Source organism: Mustela nigripes, chromosome 3, assembly GCF_022355385.1.
Source record: "Mustela nigripes isolate SB6536 chromosome 3, MUSNIG.SB6536, whole genome shotgun sequence".
NCBI classification, from domain to species: Eukaryota; Metazoa; Chordata; class Mammalia; order Carnivora; family Mustelidae; genus Mustela; species Mustela nigripes.
The window spans coordinates 110945409-110962787 of NC_081559.1; the positions used below are offsets into that span (position 1 = coordinate 110945409).

General features: G+C 41.6%; 1 protein-coding gene across 2 annotated transcripts in view; it reads right to left on the reverse strand.

Annotated features, from left to right (window-relative positions):
• FAM168B (family with sequence similarity 168 member B) overlaps nt 1-14071 on the reverse strand; it is a 43124-nt gene extending 29053 nt beyond the window's left edge. Inside the window, exons 1-2 of one of the 2 annotated variants that reach the window (XM_059394516.1) lie at nt 13794-14071; nt 5192-5272 (exon numbers count right to left, since the gene is read on the reverse strand). In XM_059394516.1, coding sequence (XP_059250499.1) covers nt 5192-5261 — 70 coding nt within the window. In that variant the 5' untranslated portion in view covers nt 5262-5272; nt 13794-14071. Of the gene's footprint in view, nt 1-5191; nt 5273-13464; nt 13608-13793 lie in introns of those variants that run through there. The other variant, XM_059394517.1, reaches the window with a different exon arrangement.
• Between the last annotated feature and the right edge of the window lie 3308 nt (nt 14072-17379).

Sequence of the window (17379 nt, forward strand, 5' to 3'; positions counted from 1 at the left end):
TTTTATTTATTTATTGGACAGACAGAGATCACAAGTAGGCAGAGAGGCAGACAGAGAGAGGAGGAAGCAGGCTCCCTGCTGAGCAGAGAGCCCGATGCGGGACTCGATCCCAGGACCCTGAGATCATGACCTGAGCCGAAGGCAGCGGCTTAACCCACTGAGCCACCCAGGCGCCCCTACTTAGAAAACAGTTTGAGGGGATCAAATGCTCATCAGATTCCCTTATTTTGGACATCAAGGACAGAGTCCACTTGATTCCACGGACCTAAGATGGCTTTTTTTAAAAGACCAGGAAGGTGGTTTTCAATCTGTGTTCAATGAATCCTAAGCATTTCCTTAGAAGCCTCAACTGTGAGCAGCAGGAGGATAAGCAGGCTCTGGAGCCTGCCTGAAACTCACCCTGGGAGATGCTGTAACTCATCTTAGTACTAAGGAACCACTTACAAATCTTTTCTAAGGTTTCATTGTTAAAAAACAAAGTTTAAAATACTATTGACCTAGATCATATCTTAGAGACTTCTCCAACAATTCCCACAAAATCCAAATGACCTCAACTCTCCACAAAGTCTACCAATAAATCCTCCATCAGCATTGTCTGCTTCTGTACTTGTCTCGTGTCTAAGAGTTCCTGGAACACTATTATTATGTTTGCTGGGCCCTTCCCATCTTCACCTTCTAACAGTGAGTTAAACATGCTCTAAAATGAAAGAGAAAAGCCACATAACAAGTATTTAAAACAGCATAATTAACCACCAAAAACAGGACAGGATGTTTTAAATGTTTTTTCTATTCCTACGCATAGAAGTATACCACCCTCACACACCACCATATCCCACACATACACTACCACACTGACCCAGAACCCCTGCACAGTTGACCTTCCACCTTGGCCATACAAAACCCCCACATGGAAACCCCTGAAAGAACTACCTCCCTGGAACCCCACAAACACTGTTTTAACTGGTCCTGGTTGTAGCATCTTCTGTTTCTTCATTTTTCTAGAAAATTCCAACCTGCAGGGCTCCAATCATCAAAGTTGAGAAGCACTGTTCCTTCCTATCCCTGTCAATCTTTCTGGCAACACCACCATGTTCCTATAAATGCCCCTCACTGCAAGTACTATGGACTGTTTCCTTCAACATCTGGTCTAGCTCCCTTCTGGGACAGAAACACTGGAATGCTAGAAACTATCCTGCCCAGACTTCCCTCTTGTAAAAGACTGTAAGTGACCCCAAATCTAACCACTTTTATGAGATTCATTACTTCATGAAAATAAAAACTTCAGAGCAAAAGATACCATATGCTAAGTAAAAAAAAAATAAACTAAGAAAAAATACTTGCAAATTACATTAACAAAAAAATACTATACAAAATATGAAAATTTAATAATACAAATAATTCTTAAAACTAAAAAAAAAAAAGAAAAAAATTCAGTAGAGATCTGGACAGAATTGCTAACTATCACTACATCTATCCCATTTCTAACATGAGACTGGTAAAACTCCCAAAAGCTGAAAACACACTTTGTTGGCAAGACTGTGGGGAAACCATCGCCTCACACACTTCTGGTAGGAATACAAAACAGTAAAAATACTATGGAGGAAAAATCAGAAGCATCTTAAAAATTACATATGTGGGGCACCTGGGTGGCTCAGTGTGTTGAAGCCTCTGCCTTCGGCTCAGGTCATGATCCCAGGGTCCTGGGATTGATCCCCACATCGGGCTCTCTGCTCAGCGGGGAGCCTGCTTCCTCCTCTCTCTCTCTCTCTCTCTCTGCCTGCCTCTCTGCCTACTTGTGATCTCTCTCTGTCAAATAAATAAATGAAATCTTTAAAAAAAAAAATTAAGTATGCATTTACACTCTCACCCAGCAATCCCATCTCAAGGAACCCACTCTGAAGATAACTTCCACAATCAACATATGCTGTAATATTACAGGAATATCAAAATACTTCAAACAATACATCTACCCAAGAATTGGTTGAATCTAACTATGGAAACCCCACAAGATGCAGGTGACACAGCAGTACTCTGCAAAATAAAAATAGAACAAGGCAAACCTTTGTAAACGGACATGGAATGATTTCTAGGATATACTGAGTTGACAAAGCAAAGTGAACATCTCCACCACCTGAATCTCCATTCCAGAAAAGAAGCCGTTATTCAGCCACGAGCAGTACATGGATTGCCAGCCTCTGGCAGCAGCGCCTCCAAAGGCCACTTCTACCTAATGAGGGCCTTCTTTAACTTCCAGTTCTTCCCTCACAGCTCCCCCATGAGCTGAGAATTCAGCAATGTGTAGCACAGTCCTGAGGCTCCCCACTACCTGATTCTGCATCCTCTTCATTAGACCTTTCACAAATGTTCCCCAAAAATGCCTACTACTCTAATTTCATCTCAGTGTCCATTACCAATTGCAGTGAGGGCATGATATGAACTGAGTATTTGTGTCTCCTTCAAAATTTATGTACTGAAATTCTAATTCCCAAATTTGACAGTATTTGAGTATACTCAATTGTGGTAATCATTTCACAGTGTATACATATATTAAATCATCACATACACCTTAAAAAAAAAACAAAAAAACAAAAAAAATATACTGGGACACCCGGCTGTCTCAGCAATTAAGTGTCTGCCTTCAGCTCAGATCATGATCCTGGGACTGAGTCCCACATCTGGCTCCCTGCTCAGTGGGGAGCGTGCTTCTTCCCCTACCTATTGCTCTGCTCCCCCTGCTTATGCTTGCTCTCTGACAAATATCTCTTAAAAACAAAACAAAAAAACATACTGTACAACCTAAATATATATAATTTTTACTTGTCAATCATACCTCAAAAAAGCTCAGTTAAAAAAAAAAGTTAATCAGCATGCTATCTACCTCAAAGGGAAGGCATCAACTGGAGCCACAATTTTTAATATACTGTATATTACATTCAATGAAAAAACACTAGGCATGACAAGAGACAGAACTGCATAACTGAAAAACAAAAGAAAAAGACAAATTGACAATAGAAACAAACCCACATGTAATTCACAGACAGCCTTCAACCAAGTCTTTAAAATAACTTAGTATGTTGGAGGAAAAAAATGGAGTAGATGAAAAGATTCAATAAATGGGTTTTTTAGCAAATCAAAGAAAAATTAGCAGGGTTGGTGAAATGGAAGCAGATCAGTGCAAAATATCCACATTAAAACTCACAGAAGAAAATAATGTAAAATACAAAAAAGGATGCAATAGATGTGAGATAGAGTAAAATGGTTTAACATACCTATAAATGGAGTCCCAAGAGAGAAGGGAGCAGAAAAAAAAGTATTTGAAAAGTCACTACTATTGCACTTTGGGGGAAAAAAAAATCAACTTACTGAGGTTATTTTCAATGTTAATACACACACACAGTATTATCTACAGCTGCTTCAGTTCTGGAAAAGCAGAACTGAGGAGTTGCAACAGAGACACTATGGCCCACAAAGCCTGAAATATATACTACACCTGGACCTTTATGTAAAGTTTGTCAACCCTGCTTCTGACCAATCAAAGAACTGGAACAAAATTTAGACAACCTGCATAGAACTGGAGTATGACAGTCACTGATTTATTAAACTATCAGGTAAAACTAATACCATTGAGTTCTGCCTATTTCCCTTGCTCTAGATCCACTCAGGATTCCCAGGAAGCTACCTGGCGTTCTGTTTAAACTGTCTTGATAATTTAAAGACAACAGGTCTCACTACTACATTATTCTGGAAAATTCTGTCACTCCTCTTCTGTCTCTCTATTCAGTCCTTCTGGAGCACTTAATTCTCCCCAATTCTTCTGACATCTCGATTTCTTAACTGGTCTCCTACTGCCCCCTCTTCCCTTATTCTGCAGCCCTGTTCTCCCATTTAGCAGTGTTTTACCTACAATTTAACCTGAATTTTGTTCAAATGATTTGCTTTTTCATTTCTTTAAATTCCAGTTCATTCTCTTTTCCCCCAGTGTCTTGTTCCCCTCTTAGAGTCTTATTTCTTCTAGATCTTCAATTACTCTAAACTTGTATGATGTGGTATCTGATATTCTATTCCTGAAATTGGTCATGACTGGTAACTCTTATGTGATAAAGAAGTCACATGTTTTATAATAATTTTGCGGGAAACCCACACAACCTGGAATGAGAACATGTGCCTCCACAGCAGATCTGCTTTTGCTGCTCTCAGGTGCTGGGGGTAATGCAGGCTGCAGACTACTTTTTATGTTCGTTTCTTAAAATTTATGGACTGCCCTCCACCACTCAGGTAAGTACAAGTAATACAAAGTACAGCCTCCAACATTCCTGACTGGGTACAAAGTTTTAGGAGAGATCTTCCCTTCCTATAGAGCCCAAGCAGAGACAAATTGCCTTGTGGAGCCAGTGAATGGATTTTTTTACTCTAACTCTTCCCTGGGAGTATCATCTGCTGGAGGAACCAGGTTGATGAGGGGTCCCACCTCCAAACCCCAGACTCACAAGGGCCTAAGGCCTCACTTTCCCCATGTGGGTTATTAAAACGCACGGAAAGCAAAAATCCACAATAAAACTTTAACATTACAAATAATTACTCCTTGTTAGATGTCACCAATAAGGATGTCCACTTGCTATTTTCAAACAACCAGTTCCTTTTCCCCCAAATTTTGCTTTACCACCTCCCTCACAGCCCATGTTCTACTAGCTGACTCCAATAAGGAGGAAAGTGGCTCAGGTCTAAATTAATTAGTAGAATCCCCTCCCTGGCCCTGGGATGGAAGCAGAGTGCAATCAGAACACGTCCCAGGATCGGTCTGATTAGAGAACAAGAAGCCCCAAGGAGACTTCCTATAGAGTAGAGATAGAGGCTCATAGCTAGGGTACTACTGGGTGGTGGTTGCTGAACACCACAAAGAGACCACAATGGAGAGACATGCAACCTGTGACCAACACTGAGCCAATCCCGAGGAAGTGAAGTTGAGCCTAGGAGGTAGAAACTAGATCCTAGTCCAACTGCTGGAGCCACCAGATCAAGCTTTGACCAAAGCCAGTCCTAGCTCTTGATTTTTCAGTTTCATGACCCAAAACATTTTCTTCTCTGTATAGATCACTTTGAGCTACATTTGTCAACTGAAAGCATTCTGAGCAACAAGGAAATTTACCAAGTGTTCTAACTTCAATAATGAAACAAAGTTTTACTTGCTTACCTGGATAACCAATTCCTTTGGCATTTGCATAGGGAACTCCGGAAGAACCAGGGCTATAAACAGGATTCATGATTTCAAGAACTAAAAAGGAAAAAAAAAGTAATTTAGCCAAGCACTTTTATTCTCTGGTTTTTCTCCAATATCACTTGCAGAAGAGCAGGCAGCAAGGGTCCCTTCTCTAGTTGATGAGAAACAAGGCATTTCATGCTGCTGCCAACCAACACAGAAAAGGCAGGCCAGAAGTCCTGATGAAAGCCCACCTAAATACTGTAATCTTTTCAACTTCTTCAGTCCATCAGAAGCTAAGGGAAAATGTGTTCTCTATGTCCCTGCTTAAAACAGTGAATAAAAGTTATGATCTAAATGTCCTTGTAACAAAGAATAGTTAAGGAAACCAGACCTATGCAGAATATGAAATATTACACAGATACTTTTTAAAGTGTTTAAAAACATGACTGATATGTGACAAAAGGAAAAGAACAATGCTGCATTATGCAGTATGATCCTAAATCTGCACCTACATGTAGTACAGGCATGTGCACTTCTAGCACAAACAGAAAAAATCTGGAAGAATATAAAAAAAAATGTGAACAGAGATGATCTCCAGATGGGATAGGTTTAGTGTTCTTTTTATACTTTTCTCTATTTATTAAATAACCTTTGTTAAATATATATCTGTTTTAAGAGACAAATCAGCTATAGTCTAGCAACTCTACTAATCCATTTGATGTTTTTTCATCCTTTTTATTTTTCCTGAAAAGTTCAAGAGCTTGCACAGCCACCAGCATCATTTTATCCCTTCCCCAATAGAAAAATATGATTCTCATCAGTATCTCCAGCAAGCTCCTCTGAATTCTGTCAACCAATGTATTACGAAAGTATGTTTAAGACTACTCTATATTCCTCACCTATATTCCTCACTGGTGTGGAATGGTGGTAGTAAGGATGAAGGGGATCTTAAATTTAAATATAAAAACAGTACAGGATAGGGCGATAGCAGGCAAGAGGTACATGGGAACTCTGTGCCTTCTGCTCATTTTTTCTGTGAACCTAAAACTGTTCTAAAAAAGTCTACTTAAAACTAAAAATAAAGAGGGGTGCCTGTGTAGCTCAGGTCTTGCTCTCACAGTCACAAGTTCAAGCTCCACAATGGGAACCTACTTTAAAAATAAATAAAATTAAAAATAAACAAAATGTACACATATATACTTATTTAGTGTCTGCCTCACCCACCACATCCCCCACCAGAAAGTAGCCTGTGGCAGACAGGAACAGGGACTTGTTCCTATTTACTGTAGTATCTCTAGCACCAGTAACAGTACCTGGGACAAAAAAGGTGCAAGTACCTGACTTCTTGTTTTTAAAAAAGATTTTATTTATTCATGAGAGCGAGCGAGAGAGAGAGAGTGAGAAGCAAGCTTGCTGCTTATACTCGACTCTAGGACCCCTGGATCATGACCTGAGCCAAAGGCAGACACCCAACCAACTGAGCCATCCAGGTGCCCGACCTGCTGACTTTCTAAAAACATATACACATTCAAACACTGCAGGTATCAAATTCCATTACAAAAACATATTGCAAAAATTAACCACTTCAAAGTCTCAGCTTACCTGACTCATTTAAAAATAATCACAATCAAGAAGTTCAGTACACATAAAAAAATACCCAGTCATATCCCTAGACTTTGTAACAAGTTCTAGTCTAAATTAGGAATAAGTCAGGAACATCAGTGATTAGGCCATTCTTACTTAAATAACTGTTTTTTTAAACTTCTAAGCCAAAGTTACTATGACATCCACAATTACAACTAAGAGATTAGTCTAGATCAGTGCTAACAAACAGTACTCTCTGCAACAATGAAGATGCTCTCTATCTGTGCCTTCCAATAAGGCAGCCACTAGCTAAAAGTTAACTACTGAGCACCCCAAAAACATGGCTAGTGAAGGATCTGATTTTTAAATTTTATCTGACTTCAACTTAATTTTTTAAAATTAATTTATTATGTAATCTCTACACCCAATGTGGGGCTTGAACTCATGACCCCGAAATCAAGAGTCCTCCAACTGAGCCTCAACCTAAATTAAATAGTCATATGTGCTGAGGGACTACCATATGGACAGCAGTCTACAATACAGATGAGAGAACACAAGGATAGAACGGCACAGAAAGCAAGCAGGAGAATCAATTACATATCTTACCACAGAGTTAAGAACAAACAAACTGGGAGGTGCCTAAGTGGCTCAATCGGTAGGTAAAGCGTGTCTGCTTTGGGCTCTGGGCATGATCCCAGCGTCCTGGGATTGAGCCCCATGTTGGGCTCCCTGCTCAGCAGGCTCCCTGCTGCTTCTTCCTCTCCTCCCCACTCATGCTCTCCTCTATCTCTGACACTCCCTCTCTCCAATAAATAAGATCTTAAAAAAAAAAAAAAAATAGAATAAACAAACTGGGGGCACCTGGTGGCTCAGTCAGTTAAGCATCTGACCTTTAATCTCAGGGTCATGAGTTCAAGCACTGCATTAAAAAAAGAATAAACAAATTGGCAATTGCCAATCCCTATTACCCTGTACTTTTAACCTATTCTTGGTGGATCTCCAACAGAACTGCATAAGCCCTAATCTCTGTCGTTCAACTATGATCTGCTGAGTAAGTATATAATTCTCAAAATTCTGTTTCTCTATTCTGTGCCAGAACCTAATTTTCTCAATTGAATTCAAGATAAGCAAAGCACTATGCAAAGGCCACAGAGAACACAAAAAGAGCAAGTCACAATCTTCGGAGTTTACAATCTAGAAAAGTGTTGTCCAATAGAACCTTCTGTGAAGATGAAAATGTATGATAACTGTACATGTAAAGTAGCCACTAATGGCTGGCTAGTGAACACCTCAAGTGTGGCTAGCACAACTAAGGAACTACATTTTAACTTAAACAGTCACAAGTAGGTGATAGAGATTATATTGGAGAACTCTGGCCTATAAGACAAAAGACATGAGGAGCACCTGGGTGGCTCAGTTACTAAGCTTCTGCCTTTGGCTCAGGTTATGGTCCCTGGATCCTAAGATCAAGCCCTGCATTGGGCTCCCTGCTCAGCGGGAGGGCTGCTTCTATTCCCTCTGTAAGTACCATAAAGGAATGAAATGTTCTGAAGGTTGAGAGAGCAAAAATTCAACAGGTGAGGGGAGGAACAGTCAGGAAAAACTTGATTATAGAAAGTAGTAGCTCTGAACAAGTATGATCCCAAGAAGCCACTGAAGAGAAAATGCAAGATGCACTTTAGGAATACGGGGCTATTGGGTTTGTAGAGAACTAACACAGATGATTATGAAAACACAGGTTAATTTCTTAGAACCATCATGTGTAGACCCTTAAATGTAGGGCTGAGCAGATGACATCTGGTAGGCAATGAAGCTCATTAGTAACATGGTAGACTAACACAGGTGACCTGGTAATTCTATTCCTTGGAATATACCTAAGAGTAATGAAAACATACATCCACACAAAAATCTGTACACGAATTTTTATTATTCATACAGCCAAAAAATCGTAAACAACCAAATGAAGCACTGAACACAAGGTTCTCCTGCCATAAGGATCTCAGTGTAAACCAATAATACAATTCCACTATACGCTTGTCACTACAAAGTACACAGAATTGCCTATGGATTCTCAATACCGTAAGTTTCAAACTACCCAGAGGTTTTATTTCCTAAAAGCATTTTTACCTCCCCAGAGGATAATGTTTCCTCAAGAGACCGAAAAATCTTTTTTTTTTGGAGATTTTTTTAATTTACTTATTTGACAGAGATCACAAGTAGGCAGAGAGGCAGGGGGGTGGAGGGGGTGGAAAGCAGGCTCCCTGCTGAGTAGAGAGTCAGATGCGGGGCTTGATCCCAGGACCCCGAGATCACGATCTGAGCCAAAGGTAGAGGCTCCAACCCACTGAGCCACCCAGGCACCCCAAGACCGAAAAATCTTAATGAACTGAAAATATTAGGCAAGAAAATATAAAAAGATTGATGAAAAATGTTGCGGGGTTCCCTCTCCTATCCAATAAAAGGGCTTGACTGAGGAATATAAAAACAGTCTGTGGGGGCACCTGGGTGGCTCCGTGGGTTGGGCCCCTGCTTTTGGCTCAGGTCGTGATCTCGGGGTCCTGGGATTGAGTCCCGTGTCGAGCTCTCTGCTCGGCGGGGAGCCTGCTTCCCCCTCTCTCTGCTGCCTCTCTGTCTACTTGTGAGCTCTCTGTCAAATAAATAAATAAATAAAATCTTAAAAAAAAAAAAAAAAGTCTGTGAACTAATGTCCAAAAAAAAAGCTTCTTAGGTTACTTGTTCAAATAATAAGAATACCCCAAGATTCTAAGCCTCAAGAGCAGAGAAAAATACTTTGTTCAGCTTTCTGTTTTTCACCAGTGCTAGGCACTCAGACAGCTTATATGTATCTTCTGAATGTTTTTGAAGAACTATGTGATAGAAATATAACTTTTCACAGCAATAAATATGAAGTTGAGCATGTGACTCTTCATCTCAGGATAGTTGAGTTCAAGTCCCATATGGGTATAGAGCTTACTTAAAAAAAAAAAAAAAATGAAGCTGAGACATTTATTTAAAATATAACTCTGCCTGTCAAATAATCTTTTAAAAAATAATTAAATAAAAAAAATAAAATATAACTCAGAATAGTTGAAACATCATATATTTATTGATTAGTGACTATGAAAGCAGAACCCAGTGGACAATCTTAACATTTCCAGAAAACAAACCATTTTTTTTTTAAAGATTTGTTTCTTTATTTATCTGACAAGAGATCACAAGTAGGCACAGAGGCAGGCAGAGAGAGAGGAGGAAGCAGGCTCCCTGCAGAGCAGAGAGCCCGATGTGGGGCTCGATCCCAGGACCCTGGGATCATGACCTGAGCTGAAGGCAGAGGCTTAACCTACTGAGCCACCCAGGTGCCCCAAGAAATCAAACTATTTAACATTAAATGCATGCTCATATGACAGAATTACTCTGCATCACCTAAGGTACTACTACAAAAACATTACAATATAAATCTAATGAATCCTATCTAATGCATTTTTGGTAGACAAAAATTTCCTTTTAAATTATAGAACCTATACCTATAGGGGTGCCTGGGTGGCTCAGTCTAGTTTACAGAAAAAGAAGTTGGAGGAATAGGATCAATAACACCATGAAGCAATCAGACACAACCAAAAGATGGGGCATCTTAGAGGACAAGTAACCCAGTTTTTTTCAGTAAGTCAATGGTCTGAAACCTGGTGGGGATGGGGGTGGTGGGAAGGCAGGGAGGGCAGTTCTAGATTAAAATAGATTTAGACATTAAAACCACTACGTAGTTTTGTTTGGATTTTGGTTTAGATTGAAAAAACTGTAAGAAGATATTTAAAGGATTTGGGGACACAAGTGAATATGGGCTAAGTATCAAATGGTATTCATTTTGCTAGGTATGGTCATAGCATTTTGGTTACATAAAGACAAGATTTTTCAGAAGTATATGCTGAGGCATACACTACAAAAAAAAAAAAAGAAATGATGTCTCTAAGTATTCTTACAAAAAAGGAAAACTACAGTAAAATACTAATGATTGTTATGCTGAGGTATTGGGTTATGCCTGCATATGGTATTGTTACTCATTTCAAGTTTGCGTAACAAAAAAAATAAAGAAAAAAACACATCATCATCATTCTGCCTCCTATCCTAGTGCCATTGGCAACCCAGAAACCAATTTTCCAGTCTGATTTACTGAGGACCAAAGACTCCAATTCCAACACTGGATCCAGAAGGTACCACTTTTTTTTTTTTTTTTAAACCCATGTGGAATGTCTCAACTGTCAGAATACCTATGGGTGGTCTGACACCTGCACCAGGAAACCCAATCTCAGATTTACCTTTAAAAAAGATGACAGCAAAAATTCTTGAATTTGAAAATCCAGTAATTATCAAAGATACATTTAAGACCCATCACTGTATTATTTTCTCTAGTTTCAAAAGATTCCATGATCTAAAGAAAGTTCCCACACACAACAGAAATTATAAAACTTTGAAGGCCTTTTAAATAGTATTTCATACCAACAAAACTAATTTCAAGAGGGTTAAATTTTATTTCTCTCAGAGACTAATATTAATATACAAGATATACCCTTTAGCACAACACTGGAAATTCTCAGCAATGTTTGATATTATAAAGAAGAGCATATAAGACGACAAAGTTCTTCTCAACTCCCTCAAAGTCTCCCTTCACTATTGAGGTTTGCAACCTACTGGGAGAAATTCATGTATTTCTCACAGGACTGGTCAGACTCCAAAGACAGAGATGTAGAGTGGAAAGCAGACATGAAAAAGTAACTATTACTTTATCACACTGGTGTACCACTGTTCTTACAGGTGTTTCAACTGATATTGGAAAAGAAGCTGTTTAAGTGAGACAAGTTTGGTGGACAAAAATTTCCCTTTAAACTACAGAACCTATACCTATAAGGGTCCTGGATGGCTCAGTCTGTTAAGACTCCAATTCTTGATTTCAGTTTGGGCCTTTACCTCAGGGTTGTAGGTTCAAGCCCCATGCTAGTCTCCACACTGGCTGCAGAGCCTACTTTAATTTTATTTATTCATTTGACAGAGAGAGATAAAGCACAAGCAGGCAAAGTAGCAGGCAGAGGGAGAAGCTCCCTACTGAGTAAGGAGCCTGACATCAGGCTCTATCCTAGGACCCTGGGACCATGACCTGAGCCAAAGGCAGTTGCTTAACCAACTGAGCTACCTAGGTGCCCCGTGGAGCCTACTTTAAATATATATATATATATTTTTTTCTACAGAACCTATAAAAAGTTAAGATATTTAAAATGCACTTAAATTTCAGGCACCTGAGTGAGCATACTGAGTTAAGCATCTAAGCCCTGCATCAGACACTCTGCTCAGTGGAAAGCCTGCTTCTACTGCTCCCACTCCCCGCCCCCGCTTGTGTTCCCTCTCTCTCTCTAATAAATAAATAATATCTTTTTTTAAAATCCACTTAATTTTTTTTCAATTCTAATCCTCTACCTCTGTGGCATTATACTAATTTTCCTGGTGTTCAAAAATTCCAATGATTTTGGTATCACAATTCTAAACTCAAAATGAAAATGAGTTGAAAGGCAGGTGTAGAGCAGAATAATCAATATCCTAACAAATATATCATGGCCTGATAAAAAGGCAGGGGGCAATAATAGCAACAGCAGCAGATGGTGCTTCCTCCTGAGATGCAGGCACTTGCCTCACAGGCACAACCCAATCTTCCCACTATTTACAAGGACAGGAACCAGGAAGAGGGGATGCTGCTACCTGCTCAGCATTTCTAGAGACTGCTGCCCAAGAACACCAGGCAGAACGCACAGGCCGCCAGCTGTCTCCAACTCAGAAGGCCTTCGGAGACCTCTAACAATCCTCAGCTTCCATTTAGTCACAAACACAACTAAACATAAGAAACATGCAAACACCCCAACCAAAGCAAGCTAGCTTTATTAATCTGAAGGAAAAAACAAAACAAAACAAAACAAAAAAAACCTTCACAATATGCACACACTAGCTTTGGCATTAAAAAAGAGAACTTGAAGTTATCCAACTGGATGTCAGCAAAAATAGTACACTACTTTACTTAACAAATTTGCAAAGTGTGTCCCTATTATTATCCACAGCAAAAACTTTTAAACATTTTCATGTAATATTTGAGAAAATCTCAAATTACACAAGGATGACTTGAGAATTTAAGGTGTGGGAACAAGACAAAATTCTTCCTGCAGGCAAAAACTCTCCAAAATATTTTTATGTATGACTTGAGTGAAACAATAACTCATACAATCCATTACATGCATTTACATATATTATGAAAGAAAAATACCGTTTGTTGACAGGTTGCAAAAGTACACCTTCTTTTCAAAGTTAACCCAGATTGGGCCACGAAACGTTCTTTCTGAAGAAATCATTAAAAGCCTTTCAAGCCGGAGGGCGAACACTAAGCTTCTGGCAGGCAAATGGAATAATTTTCACTTCGTGGGCAGACAAAGTGAATAGTTTACACATCGAAATGATTACAACCGTAAGAATCCTAAATCTAAGTTACAGAAAACAACACCCTGCTGCTTCTCATTTTTTCATACGTTTTCCTGACCGGATCTGAGTCGGACCTTAATAAGGCCAAGGGAACATTCTTGTGCACTGACTCCACCTCTCACGGGCCACCTGGGCAGCACCCCCCTCCCCCGCCGCCCACACCGCACCTGCCCGTGCGCGAGTCCGCGCCCAGCTCCGCCTCCCTTGGGCTCCCAGCTCCCTGGTTTACCCCACCCGGCAAAGCACAGCCGAGGTTCGGCCCAGGGGCCGACAGGCCGGACCCCGAACCCGGCGCCAGACAACCCCTAGCCGCGGGCCCGACCTTGGCGCCTTGGCGCCGCCCCAGGCCGGCCGCACAAAGCGCCGCACTTCCGGCCGGGCAGCGCCGCCCCCCGAGCCCGCCGCCCCGGCTCGCGCGCAGTCGGGGGCCCAAGAGGGCGCCGCGTCGCCCCTCCGCCCCGCCCCCACCCGGGGGCGCCCGCCCGCCCGCACTCACCGCGCCGCGACGGCGGCGGCGGCGGCGGCCTGGGCCTCAGTGACCAGCGCACGCCGGCCCGGGGCGGGCTCGGCGGTGGGGCTTGGCGAGAGGCGAGCGCCGCAGAGGAGTGCTCCGATGCGGGGGCTGAGCCTCGAAGTCCCCGGTCGCCGCCGCCGCCTCCCCGGCCCGCGCTTCCAGTCGCCCTGCTTCGCCTGGCCCGCCTCTCCGCAGCCCGCGCTACCAGCCGACGCTGCGCAGCCAACGAGCCACCGACCTCACTTCCGCCTGGTGCGCGCCGCTGCGAGGGCGCGCTGGCACGTGACTGGAAGACTCCGCTCAGACTAGGGTAGTGGCGTGCGCGCTCCCGCCGGCGTCTGAGAGGCCCCCGGATGGAGAGTTTCTGGAGCTGGTTAGCGTGCGACCCAAGGCTGGTCCGTCTACCCTAGGGCACCGCGTGCGGGTGGGAGAGTAACCCGCGGCGGCGGCGCCCGCGCCCACGCGGACGTCCGTGTGCGCTTTTCGGAATAGCTACTCAGATGGAGTTTTTCCTCACCCTGCTTTTGCCCTTCTAATGCAGCGTGGGAGGCACATATTGGAATATAGAGTTTTACTAAGATTTTTTATGAGAAATATGTCTTCGATTTTGTATTAAAACAGCTACCGTACTGCAGGAACCTTTGTGTAAATGAAGACGCAAAGGTGCGGTGGGGGTGTGTGACCCGGTCCTGGCTGTGATGCTCGATGGTGACAACTGAGGGCAAGGCTCAGCACCCCCCCAGCCAGGGCTAGTGTAGTGGCGGGCAGTCGAAGTGTTATCCCACCAAGTGGCACAGGGGTCCGGACTGGAATATCGCTGGGACACTCGCATGCCCCAGAGCACCAGGTAGAGGCTGCCAGCACCGACACTACGCTCACTCTGCCAATCACTATTTCCAAAGCTCCGCATTCATTAGGTCATGTAATATCCGTAATAAATCATTTTGCAAACGAGGGAATTAAGATGCAAGCTGATAAGCATTCACGCTATTAGGAAACCCACTCGCATTCAAACCCCAGCATCTGGCTTCAGAGTGTTTTGTTTGGTTTTGTTTTGTTTTAATTTATTTGACAAAGATCACAAGTAGGCAGAGAGGCCGGGTGGGGGGAAGGGGGGCGAGCAGGTTCCCCGCTGAACAGAGAGCCTGATGGAGGGCTCCATCCCACAACCCTGGGACCATGAGCTGAGCTGAAGGCAAAAGCTTAACCCACTGAGGCACCCAGGCGCGCCCAGAGTGCATGTTCTTAAAGGGAAGTCCTCGGATTTGGTTTTCCCAGAACAACCTTGTGTGACATTAGTAGGACCCACAGATTCCCTGCTTGAGCTGAGTCAGTCTGCCTTGAAAAGAGGTGGAGGAATCCTGTGATGCAGGCTGGGATGGGTCCTTCAGAAGGGCCTGGAGAAAGCAAGGGCCTGTACTCAGCACAAAGAGCCCAGGCAGTTTACCTATGGAGAGACATTCAGTACATACAGCTTCTAAAGACTCTTTATCTGGCACATCTGCAAGAATTCAGTGTAGGTTAAAGAGGTTGCAAAGGACAAGATTTCTGGCAAGGTGTAAATGTGGACTTTTTTTCTTTTTCTTTTTCTTTTTTTTTTTTTTTTTTCAAGTTTTTTTTATTGGTGGGGGGGTGGGAGGAGGGGCAGAGGGAGAGGAAGAAACATCCTCCAGTAGAGTCCCTGCTGAACTGAGCTGGATCCCAGAAAGCCCAGATCATGGCCTTAGCCCAAATCAAGAGTTGGCTGCTTAACTGACTGAGCCACCCAGGTGCTTCTGAAGATTTTATTTTTTAGTAATCTCTACACCCAACTTGGGGCTGAACTTACAAGTCCAAGATTAAGAGTAGCATGCTCCACTAACTGAGCCCGTCAGGAGCCCTAAATCTTGACAGTTTTAAATAAAATGATGTTACTCTTTAAAAATACCCATTAAGGGGTGCATGGGTGGCTCAGTGGGTTAAAACCTCTGCCTTTGGCTCAGGTCATGATCCCAGGGTCCTGGGATCGAGCCCCACATCCGGCTCTCTACTCAGTGGGGAGCCTGCTTCCTCATCTCTCTCTGCCTGCCTCTCTGCTTACTTGTGATCTCTGTCTGTCAAATAAATAAATAAAATCTTAAAATAAAATAAAATAAAATACCCAGAATATAAACACTATAGCTCTTCAATCCCCACCTTTTTCCATTTTAAAAATACATGAGTAAATTATATAACAAAAATTTTAATTGTTCCATTTTCTCCTTGACTGTTTCTATTTCACTGCCCCCACAGAATTTTACCCTAATATACTTGTGTGTTGAGTGTCTTTTTTTTCTTTTTTTAATCACTTTTATCTGTCAGGATAGCTAGGAAATGTTCTAGTAATAACAAACCCAAAATCTTGGTCTCTTGACACTACAGAATTTTATTTCCCACATATCCATCAGGTCAAAAACAGATGGAATTGTCTGAAAAACTACACAAACAAAATAATTCAGCAAACTGGAAAAGTGTACATATATATGTATATATATATACATATATATATAAATATATATATATAGCTATCATGCATCTAGTTAACAACCAGTTGGAAAATACAATGAAATTATGCAAAAGATCAATATTATACAAGGAATATATAAATATAACAATGTAATAACTAGAAATAAACTTTTATAAGAATTTAACAAGATCTATGTGAATAAAACTTTAAATAATCCCTGAATGGCACAAAACACTTAAACACATGGTGAAAAACATCATGTTCTTGGATGAGTAGATTTAACATCAAAAAGATGTCAATGCTTCCTAAATTAATTTATAAATTTAAATAAAATTCCTATGAAACACCAACAATTATTTTTAACTAGATGAACTGATTCTGATTTACATATGGGAAAATATCAGAAAGAATCGAAAGAATTGGCCAGGAAAACTTTGAAAACAAAGAGTTATAGGGTGGTGGCTGGCTACTAGATAAGAAAACATATTTGAAAGCCTCAGTGGGGTGCTTGGGTGGCTCAGTTGGTTAAGCATCTGCCACCATTCAGCTGAGGTCCTGATCCCTGGACTCTGAAATAGAGCCCTGAGTCCTCTCTGCTCAGTGGGGAGTCTGCTTCTCTTTCTCCCTCTACCCTTTGACCCCTGCTCTTGCTCTGGCTATCTCTCTCCCTCAAATAAATAAAATCTTAAAAAAAAAAAAAAAGCCTCAATAAGGAGCACTTGGGTGGCTCAGTCAGTTAAACATCTGCTTTTGGCTCAGGTTGTGATCCCAGGGTCCTGGGATTGAACCCTGCATCAGGCTCCCCACTCAGTGGAGAGTCTGCATCTTCCTCTTCCCTTCCCTCTACCCTGCTCATATGCCCTCTCTCTCTCAAATAAATAAATAAATACTTTTTAAAAAAAAAAGCCTCAATAAATAAAGCAGTGTGTCTCTGATACATGAATAGACAGACCAATGAAAACAGAAAATTCAGAAATACACCCAAATAATTTTGGGAAATCACCAAGGAAAAGATGGATAATTCAATAAATGGCATTAGGACAAAAATATAGCCATCTGAAAAAATATAAAGTTGGTTCCATA